Consider the following 25,938-nt stretch of genomic DNA (forward strand, 5'->3'; position numbering starts at 1 on the left):
TCAGTGGTGAGTAATAGCTACCTATGTAATTTAGGGCCGTTTATATAGCAAGCATGGCGCTGGGAGCTATTTGTTACGTGTGTTCCTGAACTGGTTATCTACATCGGATGTTTCTCATGAGGAACATGTTCTATGCTGAGCTTTCCATTCTTAAGTTCTAGTGTAAGTTTCTTTAGTATTCTCCCCCAGAGGCAGTTACTATTGCCAGTATTACATGTATAGAGCTAGATTATACAGGTGTATAGTGTATGCATTTTTAAAATTATTGATACTTGCAAAAATTTTTATTTTTGTATAGTTTTTATGTAGTTTTTTTTTTTTTTTAATTTGTTTATTTGGCTACAGCAGTTCTTAGTTGCCACATGCAGGATCTTTGATCTTGGTTGGGGCAAGAAGGACCTTGTTCCCTGGCCAGGGGTCGAACGCAGCCCCTGCGTCAGGACCCTGGGGTCCAGCCCTGAGCCACCAGGGAAGTCCCTGTAGGTCTTCAGTTGTCACTTATGACTACTACATTTTGTGTTGTACCAACAAAGGTCTTTCTTATTCCATAATTATAAAATAATTCTCCCAGTTTTTTCTGTTGGTTTTAAAGTCTTAAATTTCAGATTTATATCATTTATCCAAGTAGAGTCAATCTGGAATTTATTTTGATAGAGGGTAGGAGGTAAGGACCTACTTTTTATTTCCTTCCAATATGCTATACCCAATACCATGTGTTTAAAATTCCAGATTTACTCTCTAATTTGCAAGTGTTGTATATAATTTGGGTTCACTTTTGGACTTTGTAGCTGGTTTCATGGGTTCGTTCACTTTCTGCCCATACCACACTGTTCAGATTAGTGTAACACTATGATATGTTTTGATGTACTGTCTCCTCATTACTTTTCTCTTACAGAATTTCTTGGCTATTCTTGTGGGTTATACTTTTTTTTTCAAGTTGCCTTATTTATAGACAGTAGAACTCATTCCATGTAGTATACATTTCTATGGATTTTGACAAATGTTTGACATTGTGTATCAAGCCACCATGGCCCACGACTCCAAAACTCCCTCACGTCGCTCTTTTGTAGTCAACTCTCCCATCTCCCAACCCCTGGCTTCCACTGATTGATTTTCCATTCCTGAGAATTTGCCATTGTTGTGGATTTATGTTTCTGTGTTAATATTTGAATCTTCCTGGCCTTTCCCTGAAGTTGCATTTGTAGGCTGACATTCAGTTCAGTTCAGTCGCTCAGTTGTGTCTGACTCTCCGCGACCCCATGAATCACAGCACGCCAGGCCTCCCTGTCCATCACCAACTCCCGGAGTTCACTCAAACTCATGTCCATCGAGTCGGTGATGCCATCCAGCCACCTCATTCTCTGTCGTCCCCTTCTCCTCCCACCCCCAACCTTTCCCAGCATCAGAGTCTTTTCCAGTGAGTCAACTCGTCACATGAGGTAGCCAAAGTATTGCAGTTTCAGCCTTAGCATCAGTCCTTCCAATGAACACCCACGATTGATCTCCTTTAGAATGGACTGGTTGGATCTCCTTGCAGTCCAAGGGGATCTCAAGAGTCTTCTCTAGCACCACAGTTCAAAAGCATCAATTCTTCGGCGCTCAGCTTTCTTCACAGTCCAACTCTCACATCCATACATGACCACGGGAAAAACCATAGCCTTGACTAGACGGACCTTGGTTGGCAAAGTAATGTCTCTGCTTTTTAATATACTATCAAGGTTGGTCATAACTTTCCTTCCAAGGAGTAAGCGTCTTTTAATTTCTTGGCTGCAATCAGCATCTGCAGTGATTTTGGAGCCCAAAAAAATAAAGTCTGACACTGTTTCCACTGTTTCCCCATCTATTTCCCATGAAGTGATGGGACCAGATGCCATGATCTTTGTTTTCTGAATGTTGAGCTTCATTGGCTGTGTTTTAAATCAGGAGTTAACTTAGAATTGATATCTTAGTGTTGATTATTCTCATGAGGGATATCAGTGTAACTATTAATATACTATTTCTTTTTAGCTTTATTATAAAGTACTTTTTTTCATTTGGTATTCTGTAAGTGGTGTTTTCTTTCATTATAAGCTTATCTAGTCTTTTATGCTAATTTTGAGCCTTGTTACTGTATTAATCAATTCCAGAGAAACAACATATATTTGTTTAAAAAGTATTTACTCAGATGATCATGGAGGCTAAGAAGTTGTGTAACCTGTTATCTTCTAGCCAGAGACCCAGGAAAGCTAGTGGTGTAGTTCAAAGACCTGAATGCCAGAGGGTCCACGGTGTAGAATGCAGTCCAGTGTGGAGGCCTGAGAACCAGGACTGCAGGGGCAGAAGGTCAGTGCCAGACCTTGTAAACGCAGAGGGCAGATGGTCAGTGCCAGACCTCATACACACAGGGGGTGGCTGGTCAGTGCCAGACTTCGTGCACGCAGGGGGCAGACGGTCAGTGCCAGACTTCGTTCATGCAGCAGGCAGATGGTCAGTGCCAGACCTCATGCACACAGGGGGTGGCTGGTCAGTGCCAGACCTCATGCACGCAGGGGGCAGACGGTCAGTGCCAGACCTTGTACACGCAGAGGGCAGACAGTCAGTGCCAGACCTCGTACACACAGAGGGTGGATGGTCAGTGCCAGACTTCGTACATGCAGCAGGCAGATGGTCAGTGCCAGACCTCGTACACACAGGGGGTGGATGGTCAGTGCCCGACCTCATACACACAGAGGGTGGATGGTCAGTGCCAGACCTTGTACACGCAGAGGGCAGACAGTCAGTACCAGACCTCATACACACAGGGGGTGGATGGTCAGTGCCAGACCTTGTACACACAGGGGGCAGACGGTCAGTGCCAGACCTCATACACGCAGAGGGCAGACAGTCAGTGCCAGACTTCATACACACAGGGGGTGGATGGTCAGTGCCAGACCTTGTACACGCAGAGGGCAGACAGTCAGTGCCAGACCTCATACACACAGGGGGTGGATGGTCAGTGCCAGACCTTTTACACTCAGAGGGCAGACAGTCAGTGCCAGACCTCATACACACAGAGGGTGGATGGTCAGTGCCAGACCTTGTACATGCAGAGGGCAGACAGTCAGTGCCAGACCTCATACACACAGGGGGTGGATGGTCAGTGCCAGACCTTGTACACGCAGAGGGCAGACAGTCAGTGCCAGACCTCATACACACAGGGGGTGGATGGTCAGTGCCAGACCTTGTACACGCAGGGGGCAGACGGTCAGTGCCAGACCTCATACACGCAGAGGGCAGACAGTCAGTGCCAGACTTCATACACACAGGGGGTGGATGGTCAGTGCCAGACCTTGTACACGCAGAGGGCAGACAGTCAGTGCCAGACCTCATACACACAGGGGGTGGATGGTCAGTGCCAGACCTTGTACACGCAGAGGGCAGACAGTCAGTGCCAGACCTCATACACACAGGGGGTGGATGGTCAGTGCCAGACCTTGTACACACAGGGGGCAGACGGTCAGTGCCAGACCTCATACACGCAGAGGGCAGACAGTCAGTGCCAGACTTCATACACACAGGGGGTGGATGGTCAGTGCCAGACCTTGTACACGCAGAGGGCAGACAGTCAGTGCCAGACCTCATACACACAGAGGGTGGATGGTCAGTGCCAGACCTTGTACACGCAGAGGGCAGACAGTCAGTGCCAGACCTCATACACACAGGGGGTGGATGGTCAGTGCCAGACCTTGTACACACAGGGGGCAGACGGTCAGTGCCAGACCTCATACACGCAGAGGGCAGACAGTCAGTGCCAGACTTCATACACACAGGGGGTGGATGGTCAGTGCCAGACCTCGTACACGCAGAGGGCAGACAGTCAGTGCCAGACCTCATACACACAGGGGGTGGATGGTCAGTGCCAGACCTTGTACACGCAGAGGGCAGACAGTCAGTGCCAGACCTCATACACACAGGGGGTGGATGGTCAGTGCCAGACCTTGTACACGCAGAGGGCAGACAGTCAGTGCCAGACCTCGTACACACGGGGTGGATGGTCAGTGCCAGACTTCATACATGCAGGAGGCAGATGGTCAGTGCCAGACCTCGTACACGCAGAGGGCAGACAGTCAGTGCCAGACTTCATACACACAGGGGGTGGATGGTCAGTGCCAGACCTTGTACACGCAGAGGGCAGACAGTCAGTGCCAGACCTCATACACACAGGAGGTGGATGGTCAGTGCCAGACCTTGTACACACAGGGGGCAGACGGTCAGTGCCAGACCTCGTACACACGGGGTGGATGGTCAGTGCCAGACTTCATGCACGCAGAGGGCAGACGGTCAGTGCCAGACCTCGTACATGCAGGCAGAGCAGGCGTTTAAACTCCCTCCGCTTCTTGTTCCACTCAGGCCTTCACCACGTGGATGACGCCCACCAACACTGAAGGGCCTGCTGTTTGACTTAGTCCAGCAATTCACATGCTAGTCTTGTCCTGAGACACCCCCCAGACACAGCCACAAATAATGTTTAACCAGCTATTCATGCATCTCTTGGCATCTCTCATCAAGTTGACATTTAAAATTAACCATCACATCCACATTACTAAATACTCGGCATTTTTTTTCTTAATTTATTTCTTTCTATTTGAAGGATAATTACAGTACTGTTTTGGTTTCTGCCATACACCAATGGGTCATGTTTTAAATGCATTACTTGGGTTTTACTTGAAAATAATCCTATCTGTAAAGGATGGCTAATTGTATTACCTCTTTTCTAATGTCTGTGCATTAAATTTTCTGACGTCTTCTTTTGTCTGACTTCTTTTTCTTGCCAAGTTTGCCTGAGAGCTACAGGGGAGGGCATTTTTGTCAGCATCTCCTGCCTCACGCTTCACTCTCTGTATTTGGTCGTTCTTCATGTGTTGTGGATTTGTGTTCCTGATTTCTTCTAATTTCTTAGAAGTTGAAGTTTACAGTTCATTTCGCATTCTCCTTGCTGCTTTTGGATGATTCTTGAGAGAATAGAGAAGCTGTTTTACTACCCAAGTCTTGTAAACTCCCTAAAAAGACATTTTGATCAAACTATCATTCTTTCAGTGAAATCCTTGTCTTGTAAATAGCGTAAAGTGACTTTGTTTTCCCATCTTCTTCTCCTGACTCTTCTGTTTCCAGTTTACTGTAAATAAATGAAACTTTTCATGTAAAATGTGCTCCAGTCCAAGCAGAACTGGCTTTCAAAGTTCTCGACCTCTAGGACCCCTGCCCTTGACTGTGAACTGGTCTTACTGACTCACTTCTAAAGAACAGATTATGGAAACAGGACAATAGTTGCTTTACAGCGAGGAAGGGTGACAGACACGGCCTTAACCAAGTGACCGTGGTAAACCCAGTGCTAAGTCATGTCCACATCATGTTCTGTGATGAGATACACTTCTCTGTGATCTAAAGTCCACAATCCCAGTCTACCCAGTCTGAGGGAAAGACAATAATCAGACAAACCCAAACTGAGGGACACACTTACTACTCCTCAAAATGATTAAACTTATGAAAAATAATTATGATAGACTGTCACATCTGGATCATCGAAAAAGCAAGGGAGTTCCAGAAAAACATCTATTTCTGCTTTATTGACTATGCCAAAGCCTTTGACTGTGTGGATCACAACAAACTGGAAAATTCTGAAAGAGATGGGAATCCCAGACCACCTGACCTGCCTCTTGAAAAATGTGCATGCAGGTCAGGAAGCAACAATTAGAACTGGACATGGAACAACAGACTGGTTCCAAATAGGAAAAGGAGTACATCAAGGCTGTATATTGTCACCCTGCTTATTTAACTTATATGCAGAGTACATCATGAGAAACGCTAGGCTGGAAGAAGCACAAGCTAGAATCAAGATTGCCGGGAGAAATATCAATAACCTCAGATATGCAGATGACACCACCCTTATGGCAGAAAGTGAAGAAGAACTAAAGAGCCTCTTAATGAAAGTGAAAGAGGAGAGTGAAAAAGTTGGCTTAAAGCTCAACATTCAGAAAACTAAGATCATGGCATCCGGTCCCATCATTTCGTGGCAAATAGATGGAGAAACAGGGGAAACAGTGGCTGACTTTATTTTTTGGGCTCCAAAATCACTGCAGATGGTGACTGCAGCCATAAAATTAAAAGACACTTGCGCCTTAGAAGAAAAGTTATGACCAACCTAGACAGCATATTAAAAAGCAGAGACAATACTTTGCCAACAAAGGTCTGTCTAGTCAAGGCTATGGTTTTTCCAGTAGTCATGTATGGATGTGAGAGTTGGACTATATAGAAAGCTGAGCACCGAAGAATTGATGCTTTTGAACTGTGGTGCTGGAGAAGACTCTTGAGAGTCCTTTGGTCTGCAAGGAGATCCAACCAGTCCATCTTAAAGGAAATCAGTCCTGAATATTCATTGGAAGGACTGATGCTGAAGCTTAAACTCCAATACTTTGGCCACCTGATGCAAAGAGCTGACTCATTGGAAAAGACCCTGATGCTGGGAAAGATTGAAGGGGAGAAGGGGACGACAGAGGATGAGATGGTTAGATGGCATCAGCGATTCGATGGATATGAGTTTGAGTAAACTCCAGGAGTTGGTGATGGACAAGGAGGCCTGGCATGCTGCAGTCCATGGGGTCACAAAGAGTCAGACAGGACTGAGTGACTGAACTGACAGACTGTCATGGACCACAGGAGACCAAGGAAATATGATGATGATGCAATGGAATTTCCTGTATTGGATCCTGCAACAGAAAAGACATCAGTGAAAACGCTAGTGAAATCTCAATACATTCTGGAGTTCTGCTACCATAGTGACGTTGATTCCCCGTTTTGACAGTGCTCGGCGGTGATGCAGGGTGCTGACAGGGGCGTAACTGAGCAAAGGGTAGATGGGATAATTGCTCAGAGGGGAGATTTACTGATCCAACTGTGGTCCCAAACTGTGTGTGTGTTTTCATCACTTCTGAAACTTTGATTATTTACTTCATGAAGAGCTATAAAAGTTTATTTTCTTCACCTTATGATTTTAAAGAAAATGCATGCACTTCATGGAAAAATATTTGAGAGGTCAAAGGCCCAAAGACTGAAAACTGTGAAACACATGAGGAGGAATACTGTTTTTTAAAAAAATCCTTCTAAGGAAGAGAAGGCTGAGGAGCTAGCCTTTGAAAAAGAATTTTTTTAAATTTATTTGTGTATCTGCTTGGCTGTGCTTGGTCTTTCTTGCAGCACGTGGTGTCTGCAGTCTTTGTGGTGGCGTGTGGAATCGAGTACCCTGGTCAAGGGCTGAATCGGGCCCCTTGCATCAGCATCGTAGAGTCTTGGCCACCAGGGAAGTCCCCAAAACCAAAGTTTTTGAAGTTTTGAATTAAATGCTATAAGAAAATGGAGATTTTATGATTGGGTACAGTTGAGAAACTGCATATTTCCTCTGAGACTCACCATGACCCTCAGTAGCTTATCACAAGATCCAAGAAGTCTTGTGGTAAAGAAATGTGTTTAACACTGTCCTTTCCCAAACTTACTGGACTGTGGATATTTTTCCTGTGAATTTTAGAAAATTTATTTATTCCATAAGTATTTTCAGTGTTACCCTGGTGTTTATACTGTGTGAACTATTTTGTCACCAAAATAGGCTTTTCACAACCAGCTATTCTAGAAAATTTGTCAGTTAATAATCAGGTTTTACTTAATTAAAAACATCGTTACTGTTTAACAAAGCAAAATCTAATTATTAGATTCTCCTCGCTTTATCACACTGGAGTATTGTGACTTTTTGAAGTTTCTTGGCAAACAGTTCCCTACGTTCAAGGTGAGGAGCAGCGGCTGTGCTTTGCTGGAGCAGCCATGAAGAGATACCCCACGACCAAGGTAAGAGAAACCCAGGTAAGACAGTAGACACTGGGAGAGGGCATCAGAGGGCAGACAGACTGAAATCACAATCACAGACAACTAGCCAGTCTGGTCACACGGACCACAGCTTGTCTAACTCAACGTAAGCTGTGCCGTGTGGGACCACCCAAGATGGATGGGTCATGGTGGAGAGGTCTAACAGAATGTGGTCCACGGAGAAGGGAATGGCAAACCAGTATTCCTGCCTTGAGAACCCCATGAACAATATGAAAAGGCAAAATGATAGGATACTGAAAGAGGAACTCTGCAGGTCGGCAGGTGCCCAATATGCTACTGGAGATCAGTGGAGAAATAACTCCAGAAAGATGAAGGGATGGAGCCAAAGCAAAAATAACACCTATTTTGTGGATGGGACTGTGATAGAAGCAAGGTCCGATGCTGTAAAGAGCAGTATTGCATAGGAACCTGGAATGTTAGGTCCATGAATCAAGGCAAATTGGAAGTGGTCAAACAGGAGATGGCAAGAGTGAACATTGACATTTTAAGAATCAGCGAACTAAGATGGACTGGAATGGGTGAATTTAACTCAGATTACCATTATATCTACTACTGTGGGCAGGAATGCCTTAGAAGAAATGGAGTAGCCATCATACTCAACAAAAGAATCCGAAATGCAGTACTTGCATGCAATCTCAAAATCGACAGAATAATCTCTGTTCATTTCCAAGGCAAACCATTCAGTATCACGGTAATCCAAGCCTATGTCCTGACCAGTTATGCTGAAGAAGCCGAAGTTGAACGGTTCTATGAAGACCTACAAGACCTAGAACTAACACCCAAAAAAGATGTCCTTTTCATTCTAGGGACTGGAATGCAAAAGCAGGAAGTCAAGAAACACCTGGAATAACAGGCAAATTTGGCCTTGGAGCACAGAATGAAGCAGGGCAAAGGCTAATAAGAGTTTTGCCAAGAGAACACACTGGTCATAGCAAACACCCTCTTCCAACAACACAAGAGAATACTCTCAATATGGACATCAACAGATGGTCAACAAAAAAATCAGATTGATTGTAATCTTTGCAGCCAAAGAAGGAGAAGCTGATACAGTCAGCAAAAACAAGACTGGGAGCTGACTGTGGCTCAGATCATGAACTCCTTATTGCCAAATTCAGACAGAAATTGAAGAAAGTGGAGAAAACCACTAGACCATTCAGGTATGACCTAAATCAAATCCCTTATGATTATACAGTGGAAGTGAGAAATAGATTAAAGGGACTAGATCTGACAGAGTGCCTGATGAACTGTGGACGGAGGTTTGCGACATTGTACAGGGACTAGATCTGACAGAGTGCCTGATGAACTGTGGACGGAGGTTTGCGACATTGTACAGGAGACAGGGATCAAGACCATCCCCATGGAAAAGAAATGCAAAAGAGCAAAATGGCTGTCTGAGGAGGCCTTACAAATAGCTGTGAAAAGAAGGGAAGCAAAAAGCAAAGGAGAAAAGGAAAGATATACTGATTTGAATGCAGAGTTCCAAAGAATAGCAAGGAGAGATAAGAAAGCCTTCCTTGGGGATCAACACAAAGAAATAGAGGAAAACAATAGAATGGGAAAGATGCAGATGACACCGCCCTTATAGCAGAAAGTGAAGCGGAACTAAAAAGCCTCTTGGTGAAAGAGGAGAGGGAAAAAGTTGGCTTGAAGCTCAACATTCAGAAAACTAAGATCAAGGCATGTGGTCCCATCACCTCATGGGAAATAGATGGGGAAACAGTGGAAACAGTGTCAGACTTTATTTTTTGGGCTCCAAAATCACTGTGGATGCTGATTACAGCCATGAAATTAAAAGACGCTTACTCCTTGGAAGGAAAGTTGTGACCAACCTAGATAACATATTAAAAAGCAGAGACATTACTTTGCCAACCAAGGTCCATCTAGCCAAGGCTTGGTTTTTCCCGTGGTCATGTATGGATGTGAGAGTTGGACTGTGAAGAAAGCTGATCGCCCAAGAATTGATGCTTTTGAACTGTGGTGCTGGAGAAGACTCTTGAGAGTCCCTTGGACTGCAAGGAGATGCAACCAGTCCCTCCTGAAGGAGATCAGTCCTGGGTGTTCATTGGAAGGACTGATGCTGAGGCTGAAACCCCAATACTTTGGCCTCTTTCGCACCTCATGCGAAGAGTTCACTTGTTGGAAAAGACTCTGATGCTGGGAGGGATTGGGGGCAGGAGGAGACGGGGATGACAAAGGATGAGATGGCTGGATGCATCACCGACTCAATGGACGTGAGTTTGGGTGACTCCGGGAGTTGGTGATGGGCAGGGAGGCCTGGCGTGCTGTGATTGATGGGGTTGCAAAGAGTTGGACACGACTGAGCGACTGGACTGAACTGAACTGAACAAACAGAAGTTTGTTTTCTGTGTCTGTGAGTCAATTCCTGTGTTGGAAGTCTTTTTCCCCTTTAGATTCCACATACAGGTGATATCACGTAATCTTTGTCTTTCTTTGTCTGGCTTACTTCACTGAGGATGACAGTCTGTAGAGCCAGCCGTAGTGCTGCAGATGGCATTATTTCATTCTTATGTTTTTGTTATTTAACTTAATCATTATCTATGTGACTTAAGCACAATAATTAAATGCCTGTACACTCACTTTTTTTTGCTAAAATGAATATAGTTCTTCTGGTTTAGCCCAGAGCTCTCTAAACATTTGTATTATTCACTCCATTATTTTAGTTTATTTTTTAGAAGAAATGGCTTATATGCTCACTGCACTAATTTGAAAAGAAATCGAATGCATATAGCTCATGTGTGCACATTTGTTTATGTAGTAATGCCTGGCATAGTTCGGTCAGGTTGGTGATTTTTTAATTCATGCTGACAGTCTCTGTCTTTTCAATAGTGTATTTATATCATTCACAAAGAAATTATATAGTTTATGGAGTAGTATTGATATCTACAACGTTCATCATAAGATGTATTCAAGAATGCATATGATGGCGATGAAATCAAGTTTTTGTACATGTCCCACAACTCGCGGTAGCCTTGGACCAACTACTTAATACCTCAAAGCCCAATGTAAGCTTTGTTCAGAATTCATTAGCGACAAGTATTATTTCTCCAGTTTTAAAATTAATAATTTTTTTCTTCTCTAATCTGCTTTCAGTTCAGTTCAGTCGCTCAGTCGTGTCCGACTCTGTGACCCCATGAATCACAGCATGCCAGGCCTCCCTGTCTATCACCAGCTCCCGGAGTTCACTCAAACTCATGTCTATCGAGTCGGTGATGCCATCCAGCTATCTCATTCTCTGTCGTCCCCTTCTCCTCCTGCCCTCAATCCTTCCCAGCATCAGAGTCTTTTCCAGTGAGTCAGCTTGTCGCATGAGGTGGCCAAAGTATTGGAGTTTCAGCTTTAGCATCAGTCCTTCCAATGAACACCCAGGATTGATCTCCTTTAGAATGGACTGGTTGGATCTCCTTGCAGTCCAAGGGACTCTCAAGAGTCTTCTCCAGCACTACAGTTCAAAAGCATCAATTCTTCGGCGATCAGCTTTCTTCACAGTCCAACTCTCACATCCATACATGACCACTGCAGAAACCATAGCCTTGACTAGACGGACCTTTGTTGGCAAAGTAATATCTCTGCTTTTTAATATGCTATCTAGGTTGGTTATAACTTTCCTTCCAAGGAGTAAGCGTCTTTTAATTTCACGGCTGTAATCAGCATCCGCAGTGATTTTAGAGCCAAAAGAATAGTTTCTATGTACTGTGCAGTGGTTTAAGTACTTTTTATGCATTTCATTTTAACCATATGAGATAGGTGTTATGATTATGATGAAGAAATACAGGCATAAAAACATTAAGCCAGCGGTCATAGTTTGTAAGGGAAAGCATTTGGAGTCCAGCCTGAGTGTGTTCTCTCTTAGACTTGCACTGTTCATGCAGTAGCCACTAGGCACATGTGAGTAGTTAAATTAGGTATGAAAAATTAAGATGCAGTTTCTTGGTTGCACTAGGTGCATTTCAGGTGTTCGGTAAAATGTATGTTAGAGACGACCATGTTGGGCATGCCTGTCTAGAGCATCTCCATCATCACAGTGAGTTGTGCTGGACAGCCCTGACCTACACGGTCAGTCACAGCGTTTTCATCCAGTAATGTGGCTTTGGAAGAGCTCATGCTGTGAAACAAGCGTGGGCATAGCTCTTTTTAAGCTGTTGGTGCTTATGTTATTTGTATTGTCTTCAGTCCATTTGGTAGGAATCTTTGAAAGACAGTTGTCTACTTTGTGGTGTTTGGTTTAGTGAAACCCAGGTGATATAACCCATCAGTCCATTTAACTGGACACATAAACTGCAATATGTCCAAACACAGGAGTCAGTGAGGACCGGAATGACCACCGTCCCCAGCCCCTTGCTCCTGGGACGCACCTCGCATGTCTGACTTGGGATGCAAGTGAGAGTCTCGGTGTCATTTGCACGCAGACCCATAAAAACAGAGGTTTTAAAGAGTCTTCTCAGGTCTCGCGTGTGCCTTGCAGCACAGAGGCGCCCTGCTTGAAAGGTCTCTGCTGTAGATCTTTGACCTTGTACTTTTGACTTGTTTATCCCTCTTCTTCAGTGCCTTCCTTTATTTTATTATAAGTTTTTTCATTTATCTTTGATGACATAGCATGTGAACTTCCCCGGCCAGGGGATTGAACGCATGCCTCGTGCAGGGGAAAAAAGGAGTCTGAGCTAATGGACCAACTGCCAGGGAAGTCCCAGTGCCTTGCTGTTTAGATTATCGTTCCTCTGGCCTCCTCTTTGCAAAAGAATAAGCAAACCGTAGAGCTGGAAGCCAGCAAGACTCTGGCTCAGCAGGGGAGCTGAAAGCTTAAGGGGACACAGATGTTTACTGTGTGGGGTACAGGGCCAGAAGGAGACAATAAATAAAAGGGTAAGAAGAAGAGTTCTTCAGAGTTGCTTTCTTTGATTCTTTTAAGAAAAATTGCGGTTGCTTCTTTGACAAGATAAAAATCCTTCCTTCTCAAGGCTTCTTGCAAACAGATCTTCTGCTTTTAGTGCCACATGTTTTTTGGATGGCTAATGATATTTTTAACTTCTTTTTCACTGAAGTGTAGTTGATGTGCAACGTTATGTGTTACAAGTGTGCGACGCACTGATTCACAGTGGTTGAAGGGCCTGCTCCATCTGTAAGCATGTTGGCTGTGTTCTTTGTACTGTACAGTGTGCCCTTATAACTGCTTTTGTGCGTAAGTTTGTATTATACTACAATACAATATTGTAGTACAATATTGTGTACAATATAATACAATATTGTATTACAAACCCCACCCCACGTCCGTCCCCTCCTCCTTCCCCAGCCGCCAAGACGCATCCAACTCTGCGACCCCGTGGGCTGCAGTCTGACCAGCCTCCCTGTCCCTCGCCGTCTCCCGGAGTTTGTCCCGGTTCCTGTCCATCGAGCCGGTGACGCCCTCCAGCATCTCAGCTTCCGTCGCCCTCCTGTTTATTCCACAGTCCACAGGGCCTGACACACCTTTGTTTTTTTTAACGGGGATGACACAAACTTGGGATAAATGTAATTCCTTTGCAGATACTTTTCAAACTGTCATCTGTGTCGTGTTTTCAAGTGAATCAAGGGAGACTCGGCATGCTGCTGTTGATGGGGTCGCAGAGTCAGAAGCGACTGAGACTGAGCTGAGCTGAACCCCCCTCCTCGCCCTTCCGTCCTTCCCTCCTTCGTTTCACTCTTTAGACAGCATTTTTTAATTTTATATGTGTCCCCTCCCTCTTGAACCTTCCTTCCCCCTCCCCTCCACCCGTCTAGGTTGCCACGGAGCACCGAGCTGAGCTCCCCGTGTTACACAGCAGCTACCACTAGTTCCCTGTTTTACACTGGGGAGTGTATGTGTAGCAGACTGTAGTTTTGAGTGCCCACTCCTTTCCCACGCTCTAGGCTTGTGCTAATATTGTCGATAAGACGGACAGTCCTTGTCCTCAAAGGTCACAGCACTCGGAACTAACCCTCACCGCCACCTTTCTCTCAGATGTAACTCTCATACAGTGCTAGCTGTTCACGGGCCGTCAGCGCTTCTCGATGACGGCATCGCTTTGTAGCATTGCCGAGAGTGACTCTGGTGGGCTTTCCCTTAGGTGACTCCCTTATTTTGATTGGCGTGGTCGTTAGAAGCTCACACGCCAGCATACAGGCCGACGTGCAGGGTTCGGTACGAAGGAGAACCGCATAAGATGTATCCCTTCATTTTCTTACTTTCAAACACTGAGATACAGCCTCTCGAGGGCTTTGTTTTTTCAGCTAGTGGACTGTACAGAGATTCTCTAACAGGCACACGTTAGTTACTATGAATACAGTGGAGAGAGAGGAAAGGGCTCAGCAGATGCGACGGGCTGAAAAGGTTTGAAAAAAACATGTATTTCTCAAGATAAACTTTTACCTCTAAAACGGGTTCCCTGGCCATGTGAGGTCCTTCCTGTCGGACGGTGAGTCAGAGGGCGGAGGTCACGGCACTGTCCTGTGCACGTTGCTTATTCTCTCAACCATCTGCTCTCACTGCAAGTCGCTGTAGGCACTTCACAGGGACTCAGGTTGTACTAAACTGGCCATGAAAACAGAAGGTGATTTCATCAGCCAGAGAGTGAGTAATATTGTGCAGAGATCCTGGTTCTAGAAAACTGGAAACCTGGGTTCTGAATCCCAACTAGAGTATCTAGTGTTGGGGCCTCAAATGGATCACCCAGCCGCAGCGGGGCCGTTTTCCTGAAAAATGAGAGGTCTGGATAAGACTGTCCCCTGTCACACTCCTGTGATTATTCTGTCACTACTTCCCTGTGGCTCAGCTGGTAAAGAATCTGCCTGCAGTGCTGGAGACCCAGGTTCAGTCCCTGGGTTTGGAAGGTCCCCTGGAGAAGGGAATGGCTACCCCGCTCCAGTGTCCTTGCTGGGAAATACCTTGGCCAGAGGAGCCTGGCAGAGGCGGGCTGCAGTCCGTGGGGTCACAAAGAGTCAGACACGACTGAGCAACTAACACTTTCACCATACAGTTAAATGCACGTTTACACACTGTGAGAAATCCAGGTTATAAAGTCTTTATTTCCATTCTTGAAGTAAACAGCTTTGATTAGTTTTATCTGAACTTTCTAAAAAGAACTTATGTTTCAACTTTAGACTCTGCATCCGCTCGGACACATGCATTAGACATTATGTAGTTAGAAGTGTGAACGTGAACGTTCTCAGTTGACTGTAAACTCTTCTGTCTCTTTGGACAGACTCATCTTTTTCCTACGACCAGCTCCCTGTGCTGCTCATCAGCCGCTATGATTCGTTTTTGAACTTTTACAGACTCTGTAGTCATCAGGGTCTCATCAAGTCAGCAGGTATCACTGGATGCCTGCTGGGCACGAGGTCCCGTGGAGAAAATAAGGCCCCTGCTCTCGGGGTGTCTCGGTTCTGTAAGTAGAGTTACAATAAATACACAAATGGAATAATGGAAACGTCACCCTGGAGTCTGAAGCTAAACTATTGAGACACAGATTTTCCTTGATTTAACTATGGGCTATGACACAGTAAACCCATAGTTAAGTTGAAAATATTATAGGCACACATGGATTTAACTTACCAGACGTCATAGCCTAGCTGTCTTAAGCATTCTCAGAACACTTATGTTAGCCTACAGCTGGGCAGAACCATCTAACACAGGCCTGTTTTAGAACAGAGTGCTGAATGACTTGTGCAGCTCACCGAGTGCTGAGCTGCAAGTGAAGACAAGCGCGGCCGTCTGAGCGCAGGACGCCGTGGAGCGTCTGCGTCCTTTACCCCACGGCCGCTCGGCTGCCGCTGAGTCAAGGCTCGCTGCTGGCCCGGTGTCGTGAGGGTGCCTCACCACACCTCACTGGCCGCGTTTCTGCTGAATGCTTTTGACTTTTGCACCATCATAAAGTTGAAAAAAAAAGGTTGAACCACTGAAAGCTGGGGACTGTTGATATTTTAAAGCAGGCCATGAAGGGACGCCTTGCCAAGTTCTCTAACTACAGATCTGCTGTAAAATCTCCTGATGAAGATGTTTGATTGCATGCTGCTAAAGCACTTGGACCTTGCCTGTAATCCTGTACCAGAGAACTGACTTACCATTGAAATCCATGGACAGATTACAATGCCAGGACTGACCCTGTGGCTCATCAGTGTTGATCAGTGCATATGAGATGAGAGAGTGAAATCTTAATAAAACTCATTCCTTTTAGGCCTGGAGGGTAAGTGTGTCCATCCTAGTAGCTTGGTGGTAAGTATTTTTTTGAAATGCTATTGACCACAGTAGGTGGTTTGTTGGTTGGCCGATAGATCATTGTTATGACTGTCATCTTAAGGTTCCTACTTGTCAAGGTCAAAGCTGACAGCCCTTCAGTTTCCCAAGTGTAGCAGCCATGGCCGTCCGTGCCTGGCGGACGTAGACTGTGCCGCCGTGGAACTTATCTTCTGCTCTTACACCCAGTCTGAGGAGGTAAAACCGGTGATACTCTGCTCATCTTGTGTTTGAGCAAACAGATGTGGAACCATGTGTTCTACGTTTTCTGCTAATGTAATACAGGCGTGTCCTGGCATGGATTAACAATCTGCTCTCCAGACACCTCTGTTCACAGTCATTTATGCAGTTATCCTATGTGAGGTCACCAGGACTCACATGTCCCTCACACCTTGCAGATATGGGACCAGCTCCTTTCATGCAGTAGGGGAGGCCTCATTTCTACATATTGTGGTTTAAATTAGCAGTGGTAAGTTTTATTCTTAATTGAAAAAATAGAGACGTCTATTTTCCTGGCGAAAACTTCTAACATCTTTTGACTGTCTTGCTTTGAGGGGACACTTCACACATCAGGTTTTGATTCTCATGCAGTTGTTTTCCATTCCAAGAGGAGCCAGCTATTATCCTAAAAGGTCAGCATTTAGTTTCCATGCTTAATCAAACAATGGAGCTTCATGACTGGTTTTCTATTAAACACAGAGGGGTTTTTTGTTAAAACAGATGTCCTTCAGTTGCATCTTAGGTGACTGCCTGGTGATTCAGAAGACTTAACACAAGAGCTGGCTACTTCTTCACTTCTTTTTCCAATTATTCCTGCAGGGGCCCCAGCTGAGGCGTGCCTTAGCACGTCTCAGCAGGCGAGCTGAGGCCAGGGGCTTCTACCCTTCCCCAGTCTCCACTCGAAAAGCAGAGGTGCCCCTCTTAGAGAAGCAGACCAGTCCTGTCCCACACCTAGAACAGTGCTTCAGAGATTGTGCCCAGGGCAGATAAGAACAGCGAGCTCTGAGGCGCTTCCATAAAAGAGTTGATTTTATTTGAAACAGAACAAGGGGAAATTCAAGCCCAAGGGCATTTTCTAAAACAATGAAGACTTAAGGAAGTAAAGTCCCTCGGTGTGTCCAATTCTGTGCGACCCCATAGACGACAGCCCACCAGGCTCCCCCGTCCCTGGGATTCTCCAGGCAAGAACACTGGAGTGGGTTGCCATTTCCTTCTCCAATGCGTGAAAAGTGAAAGTGAAGTCGCTCAGTCGTGTCTGACTCTTAGCGACCCCATGGACTGCAGCCCACCAGGCTCCACTGTCCGTGGCATCTTCCAGGCAGAGTACTGGAGTGGGTGCCATGTCCTTCTCCAGGAATGGAGACTCCGTGGTGAGAAATGAAGAAGGGCTGGCAGCTCTGAGAGCATCAGGTTCACCGGCGGGCCAGCCTTCCTGACGTGAGGAGAAAACCTCAAAGCCTTGCCTCAAACCATCCGTGATATTCTATTAGATGACACTGAGGAGCAGTTTCTGTCCCAGGGTATTGTCAGAAAGAAGAGAAGGATCCCATGCAGTTAGTGGAGCCTAACAGCCAACTGTGATACAGAAAGAGACAGACAGCTGCACAGAGCGCAGAGGGAGAGAAGGCCAGAGAGCGCCCGCGGAGCCCACGGGCGCCCCAGCACCACTGTTCATGCGAAGCCTCAGTCATGGGGGTGGGGTGGGAAAGCAGAAACAGATTTCACTAGCAGTAAAGCCAAGCCACTGCACAAGTAAACAAGTGCACACACATGGCACACACACAGCCCCAGGAGGAGAGGAAAGAAATCCGTATCCAGAACTGCTGCCATGTATTACCTAGAATGTCCCACTGAAAAAAACACAAGCCATGGGAAGAAACGGAGGTATGACTCGGAAGAAAATCGGTGTGCATAAAGTGTGAGCAGGTTAGAGACCGAATTTAATGAAGTCTTCTATGCAGCCGTTATAAATGTGTTCAAAGAACTGAAGAAACTACACTTAAGGAAATAGAGGAAGCTCTGATGACAGTATCTCATCAAACATTGTCAGTAAAGACGCAGAAATTATAAAGTATAAGCAGATGGAAACTCTGGAATTGAAAAGCGTTACTGAAATGAAAAATTCGCTGGAGGGACCGACACATTTGAAAGAATCAGTGAAGTGGAGGTTAGACTGATAGAGACTTTGCAATGCGGAGGACAGAAAACAAAGTGAGTGAAGAAAAACAGACAGAGTGCCAGAGAAACATGCACCATTATGCATGAATGTCCATATAATGGGCGTCCCGGAAGAGGAGGGAAGGGAGCAGAAAATAATGTGAAAAGAAATAATGGCTGGAAACAACACCCCAAGTTTGATGACAGTCTGCATCTCAGGAGCTCAATGAACTGCAAGCAGAAAACACAAAGAGGCCCACAGAGAGACACATCGCAGTCAGGACTGACACAAAGGCAAAGGGGAAAACCTGAAAGCAGCAGGAGAGGAGGACTCATCACACGTAAAGGAATCCCACTAAGGCTAACACCCGACGTCCCGGAAACCGCAGAGGCAAGAAGACCGTGGGAGACAGAGTCGCAGTGTGGACGAGAAGACCATCAAAGAGTGACCTTACGCTCAGCAACGCGTCCACAGTGAAGGCAAAGACACGATTTCAATAAAAGCTGAGGGAATGTGCTGCTCGCCGACTCACCTTACCAGAAACAGTAAAGGGAGTTCTTAAGGCTGAAAGCAAGTGACTACAGATGGTAATATGAACCCCCTTCATGAAAAAACAGAACACTGGTAAAAGTAACTACGTAATTATAAAAGAAAATATAAATGCATATTTCCCCTCCTTTCTACTCTTAATCGATTTAAAAAGCAATTGTCAGGCCTAATATGTATATTTCATATATATATGTAGAAATGTAATCCATCTAACATAACAGTGCAATGAAAGTAGGTGGGAATCAAGCTGGACTGAAATAAGAAAACGACACTAGATCACAGCTTGAATCCACAGGAACAAATGGAACCAGAAGTGGTAAATAAGAACGTGACTATATCAAACTCTGTAAGTATATACTCTCTCATTTCTCAGTTTCTTTACTAGACATAAAATTAATTATGGCACATATATAACACTATATTGTTGGGTTTGTGTATATATATATATAGATAGATGTAATATGTACAATAATAAAAGCCCCAAAAAGGGAATAAGAAATAGGTATGTTAAGAATAATGTTTCTGTATCTCACTGAAATTAAGTTAATATCCTAGGTTTTGATAAGATATATATGATAAACCCTAGAGAAACCACTAAGAAAATAACTCATAAAAATATAGTGAAAACAATTAAAGGAAATAAAATGTTACACTTAATGCAAAAGGAAACCCTAAAGGAGGAATAAAGAAGAAAAAAAAAGATGAGAAAACAAAAATTAAAATGGCAGATGTACATCTAACTTTAGATGTAAATCAGTAACAAAAACTAACAAAAACTGTATCAGGAACAAATGTGAATGAATTAATAAACAATCCAACCAAAAGGCAGAGATGTCAAACTGGATTAAAAGTAAAAAACAGGATTGACTGTACACTGCCCAGAGGAGACACAGTTTAAATTCCAGGTTAGAAATAGATTGAAAGTAAAAGGATGGATAAAAATACCAGGTAGGGACTTCCCTGGCAGTTAGGTGGTTAAGACTTTGCCTTTAAATGCAGGAAGTGGGTTCAATTCCTGGTCAGGGAGCCAAGATCCCACATGCCTCAGGGACAAAGAACCAAAGCATGAAAACAGAAACAATATTGCAATAAATTCAATGAAGACTTTAAAAATGGCCCATATCAAAAAATCTTTTAAAAAATACCATGCAAAACAGGAAGCTGGAGTCAATTTAAAAAGCTGAGTGGCTGTACAAATATTAGGCAAAAAAGGTTTTAAAGCAAAAATTTCTGTTACTCGAGATAGAGACATTTTATAATGGTAAAGGGCTCGATCCATCAGGAAGATGTAATGATTATATGTGTACACGAACCAAACAGCAAAGCCCCGCGCTACATGAAGCACCATGGAGAAGCGGACAGTTCGGCGGTGACAGGTGGAGATGTACACGCCCACTTTCAGTAATGCACGGAGCCATCAGGCAGAAGACCAAGAAGTGAAGACAAGACTTGAACAACACTGTAAACCTTCCGGCTCTAACGGCCATCCACGGAGCCCCCCACTTAAAAGTAAAATGCATATTCTCCTCACGTGCGTATGGAACATTCTTCAGGATAGACCCAACGTTCAACCATAAAACAGTCACAATAAATTTATGCGGGTGGAATTCATACAGTTTTCTGAACACAGTGGAGTAAAATTAGAAATCAGTAAACACAAAGAAGTTTCCACAAATAAGTGGAAATTAAATAACAGACTCATAAATAATGAAAATTAGAAAATACTGCGAGATAAATGAAAATGGAGGCTCACATACCAAAGCTTACAGGATACAGCTAAATATCACTTATGGGATAGTTTACATCCGTAAATGCCTGCACAGAAAAGAAGAAAGACCTCATGTTACTATCTCACCTTCTAAACCCAAATATTGCTTATGGGATAATCTACATCTGTAAATACCTGCTTAGAAAAGAAGAAAGACTTCATGTTAATATCTCACCTTCGAAACCCAAATCAAGCATAAGGAAGGAAAGAGGAAACACCAGAGCACAAATAAAGTGGAAAATAGAGAAAATCAAGAAAATTAAAAGTTGGCTCTTTGAAAAAGTCAACAAAGTTAACAAGTCTTTATCTAGATTGACCAAGGGGGAAGAAACTCAAATTACTAAAATCAGAAATAAAGAAGAGATATTACTACTAAGCTTCCAGAAACGAGAAGGATTGTGAACACTGAAAACATTACGGTAAATGGAAGAAGCCGTTTGCAAAATCCCAACTCCCAATTTACCCCTCCTACCCTTTCCCCACTTGGCAACCACGAGTTTGTTTTCTACATCTGTGACTCTTACCTATGCTTTGTAACTAGGTTCACTTGCACCCTTTTTTTTTAAGATTCCACATATAAGCGATATCATGTATCTGTCTTTCTCTGACTTACTTCACTCAATGAGACAGTCTCTAGGCCTTTCAAATGCAGGGGACTGAGAGTCAACCAGAACCATCCTTAGCAAAAGAGGAACCCAAGACGTCAGGCTTCAGGCACCGGCGGATCAAAGAACTCAGAGGACGTCATCTCTCCACCTTATGGGCTTCCTTGTTGATTCACACGGGAAAGAGTCTGCCTGCGATGCAGGAGACACGGGCGACGCGGGTCCGATCCCTGGGTGGGGCAGATCCCCTGGAGAAGGGAAAGGCAGCCCACTCCAGTGTTCTTGCCTGGGGAATCCCGTGGACAGGGGAGCCTGGCGGGCTGCAGTCCCTGGGCTCGCAGCGAGTCGGACACAACTTGGCGACTAACACTCACCGTCTTCCATTGTGGGTGTATCAGTTTACATTCCCACCAACAGGGCAAGAGTGTTCCCTTTCCTCCACCCCCTTTTCAGCATTTATTCTTTGTAGACTTTTTGATGCGGCCCATTCTGACCAGTGTGAGGTGATACCTCACTGTTGTTTTGATTTGCGTTTCTCTAATAATGAGCAATATTGAGCATCTTTTCATGTGTTTGTCAGCCATCTGTATGTTCTCTCTGGAGAAATGTCTGGTAGGGTCTTTTGCCCACTTTTTGATTGGATCGTTTTTTCTGGTATTGAGTTGTATGAGCTGCTTGTATATTTTGGAAATTAATCCTTTGACAGTTGTTTCATTTGCTATTATTTTCTCCCCTTCTGAGGGTTGTCTTTTCACCTTGCTTATAGTTTCCTTTGCTGTGCAAAAGCTTGTAAGTTTAATCAGGTCCCACTTGTTTACTTTCTTTTTTATTTCTGTTACTCTAGGAGGTGGGTCATAGAGGATCTTGCTTTGATTTATGTCATCGAGTGTTCTGCCTATGTTTTCCTCTAAGAGTTTTAGAGTTTCTGGTCTTACATTTAGGTCTTTCATCCATTTTGAGTTTATCTTTGTGTATGGTGTTAGGAAGTGTTCTGATTTCATTCTTTTATGTGTAGCTGTCCAGTGTTCCCAGCACCATTTATTGAAAGGGCTGTCTTTGCCCCATTGTATATGCTTGCCTCCTTTGTCAAAAATAAGGTTCCCATAGGTGCGTGGGTTTATTTCTGGGCTATGTTGTTCCATTGGTCTATATTTCTGTTTTTGTGCCATACTGTCTTGATGACTGCAGCTTTGTAACATAACCTGAAATCAGGAAGCTTGATTCCTCCAGCTCCATTCTTCTTTCTCAAGACTGCTTTGGCTATTCAGGGTCTTTTGTGTTTCCATTCGAACTGTGAAATTTTTTGTTCTAGTTCTGTGAAAAATGCCTTTGGTAATTTGGTAGGGATTGCATTAAATCCATAGATTGCATTTGGTAGTATAGTCATTTTCACAGTATTGATTCTTCCTACCCAGGAACATGGAATATCTCTCCATCTGTTTATGTCATCTGTCACTTTTCTTATTAGTTTTTTTCTGCCTTTCTTTTGGTGTGAAGACATGTAGCTGGTTCTCTACCTGCCATTTTGGATCAAGAAGCAAGGGCCACACTGTAGAGTCCCCGAGGACCTCGGAAACTAGAGCAGCCAGTCTCGCCTGGACTTTAGTCTAGTTTCAGCATTTCGGGTGAAAGAAATAATCGTCTGCCTTGCTTCCAGAACTACGTCTGGCACGTGCACACCACAGTTCACTTCAGGGCAACCCAGTACTTTCTCCCGAATGACTTTGCTTCCTCAAATCCTGGTTATGGTCTCAAGTCTAAGTAAGTAGTATGCGGTCGTTATTCATTCAGGTGAGATCTACTCTGCACCAGTTCTGAGCAAATGGGGAGTAAACTGTTCAGGAGTCTACGGAGTTTACATTTTAGACAGGGAAGAAGAAATGAAAGAGCAGACATACATTTTATAAATGGTGTTAACACGCTACGAAAATGAGACGGTCAAGGATGGAGGGGATTGCGTGCTGGTATTAGTTTACGTAGGGTGGCGCAGGGGAGTACTCTGACCACATGATATTTGAGTGGTGACCTGAAGAAAGGAAGGAGTCAAGGTTAATTTATGTCGACTTGATTGGGCCACAGGCTCCCTAGATGTTCAGTTAAACACGAGCATCTGTGAGGGAGTTTGGATGAGCTTAACCTTTGGGTCAAAAGACAGAGTGAAGCAGACTGCCCTCGCTAAGTGGGTGCGCGTCATCCAGGTCATTGAACAGAACGAATGGCTGAGCAAGAAAGAGTTCTCTCTCAGCCTGGTGCTCTTCTAGCTGGGACCTCTGTTTCCTTTTGCCTTTCAGACTCAGACTGGAGCGTCCACCTTCTTCTCTCCTGAGTCTCCAGACCTTGCACTTCTCCATCTCCACAATCCTGTGGGCCCATTCCTTAGAATAGATCTCTTTTGAGCATGGGGAGGAACAGAAGGGCAATAAGTTTAGAGCAGTGATTCTCAAACATTTTGGTCTCAGGACCCTGTGCACGCCTAAAAACTATTGAGGATTCCCAAGAGCTTTGGTTGTATGGATTCTAGCTATATTTGTCATATTAGAAGTTAAAAATGAAGACATTAAAAAATATGTATTGCTTCATTTAAAATTATGATAATAAACATGTAACATTAATATAAATAATATTTTATTTAAAATAGCCTATATTTTCCAAAATGAGCATTTTAATGGGAAGGGTAATATTGTTTTGCATTTTTTTGCAAATCTCTTCAATGTCTGGCTTGCTGGAGGACAGCTGGATTCTCATAGCTGCTTCTGTGTCCAGTTAGTTGTATTGTGTTGTCCTGGTTTTAGTATATGAATAAAATCTGGCTTCATACAGATACATGGTTGGAAAATATAAGAGAATTTTAATAGCCTTTTTAGATGTTTGTGTTTATGCTTCTTTGATACTGCATCAAAACTCAACAAATGATAGTCTTTTAAAGGGAAGTTGCAATGTGGGATTTGGATCTGTATCAACAAAATATTTGTTCTCTGAGAACACAGACATGAGAAAATAGACATGCAAGCATCACGGTATTAGGATAAAAGCAATCTTGGCCTCCAAACTCTAAAATGGGTGTCAGGATCTAAACTGTGAGAACCATTGCTTTAGAGCAGAGTAACAGGAAATAATGGGTGAGGCTGTCACCACGGAGTTCATGTAGGAGCTGTGATCAGACTTGAAAGCTTATTCCGAGTGAAACATAAAGCTGTCATGGGGTCCTGAGTAGAGAAGTGAGTTGGGGTAACATTTCGGAAGTTCAGTCTGTGTTCATGGAGAATAGATCATGGAGGTCAAGAGTGAAGCAGAGTGTCAGCTAGAAGGCAGCTGCAGTCACCCACGTGGGAGACGACAGCAGCCTTGGACACAGAGGCAAGATGGAGGGGATCTGGCTTGCCAGGTAAACATCTCTGGAGCAACAGAAATGGATCTATCTTTGCTATTGTCATCTTGCCACCACGTGAAAGCTGATGAAATAAACGACTCGAAGCAGAAGCCTTTACTTCCTTTGTGATGCTGCTGGGCATCTACCTCGTCTCTTGATGTCTCAGGGGATCAGAGTATGTCAGAGGGTAAAGGAAGGCTGGGGAGTCAGTAATTTGTCAGTGATTTCTACATTATCCTCTAAGGAACAGGAGGATCTCCATGAACACAGTGTGTCAGTAATTGTAGAAATTCAAGGAAACCGGTAGGGTGGCACTGCAGGGGCCCATCTCTGCTTCAGCCTGAGCAACTTCACTTTTATCTGTTCTATTATAAAGTCTTTAAAAGCTTTTGTCCAGAGAAAGGATTCTGTGGCTGATAAGAGCCTTGGAATCAATCTTGGCCCTCTGCTGAGTCAAGGTGCAGCCTCTGAATCCTTCTCCACACGGTAATCTACGAACGCCAGGCCACAGTTGGCACTGTAGATGGATAATATTTGTCACGCCTCATGGAAGCCCACACTTGGATCTGATCACACAGCCGTCAGTTTCAGTCCCTCCCGCTCTGACTTTACCGGTTTCTACTTTGCACCACCCTGCTCTCATGGCTGGGTAACCGTCCCTGTACAGAGATCAAAGAAAGGTCAACCTGAAGATATATGAAAGAGTGAGTTCAGTTCAGTTCAGTTCAGTCGCTCAGTCATGTCCGACTCTCCGCGACCCCATGGATCACAGCACGCCAGGCCTCCCTGTCCATCACCAACTCCCGGAGTTCACTCAAACTCATGTCCACAGAGTTGGTGATGCCATCCAGCCATCTCATTCTGTTGTCCCCTTCTCCTCCCGCCCCCAACCTTTCCCAGCATCAGAGTCTTTTCCAGTGAGTCAACTCGTCGCATGAGCTGGCCAAAGTATTGCAGTTTCAGCTTTAGCATCAGTCCTTCCAATGAATACCCAGGACTGATCTCCTTTAGAATGGACTGTTGGATCTCCTTGCAGTCCAAGGGACTCTCAAGAGTCTTCTCCAGCACCACAGTTCAAAAGCATCAATTCTTCGGCGCTCAGCTTTCTTCACAGTCCAACTCTCACATCCATACATGACCACGGGAAAAACCATAGCCTTGACTAGATGGACCTTTGTTGGCAAAGTAATGTCTCTGCTTTTTAATATACTATCAAGGTTGGTCATAACTTTCCTTCCAAGGAGCAAGCGTCTTTTAATTTCATGGCTGCAATCAGCATCTGCAGTGTAGGGGCTGAAAACCTTCAGAGGACAGGGCAGCAGGCAGAGG

At 44.4% G+C, this 25,938-nt stretch overlaps 1 protein-coding gene across 1 annotated transcript in view; it reads left to right on the forward strand.

The window, feature by feature from the left end:
- The window catches only part of TAF2 (TATA-box binding protein associated factor 2), a 108,225-nt gene extending 92,143 nt beyond the window's left edge, over positions 1-16,082 (forward strand). Inside the window, exon 27 of the mRNA XM_055431600.2 lies at positions 15,129-16,082. Coding sequence (XP_055287575.2) covers positions 15,129-15,319 — 191 coding nt within the window. The 3' untranslated portion in view covers positions 15,320-16,082. The remainder of the gene's footprint in view (positions 1-15,128) is intronic.
- Positions 16,083-25,938: the final 9,856 nt, after the last annotated feature.

The sequence above is a fragment of the Moschus berezovskii genome, chromosome 16 (genome assembly GCF_049115385.1).
Source record: "Moschus berezovskii isolate FMDL1 chromosome 16, NW_MosBer_1.0, whole genome shotgun sequence".
Classification (NCBI taxonomy): Eukaryota; Metazoa; Chordata; class Mammalia; order Artiodactyla; family Moschidae; genus Moschus; species Moschus berezovskii.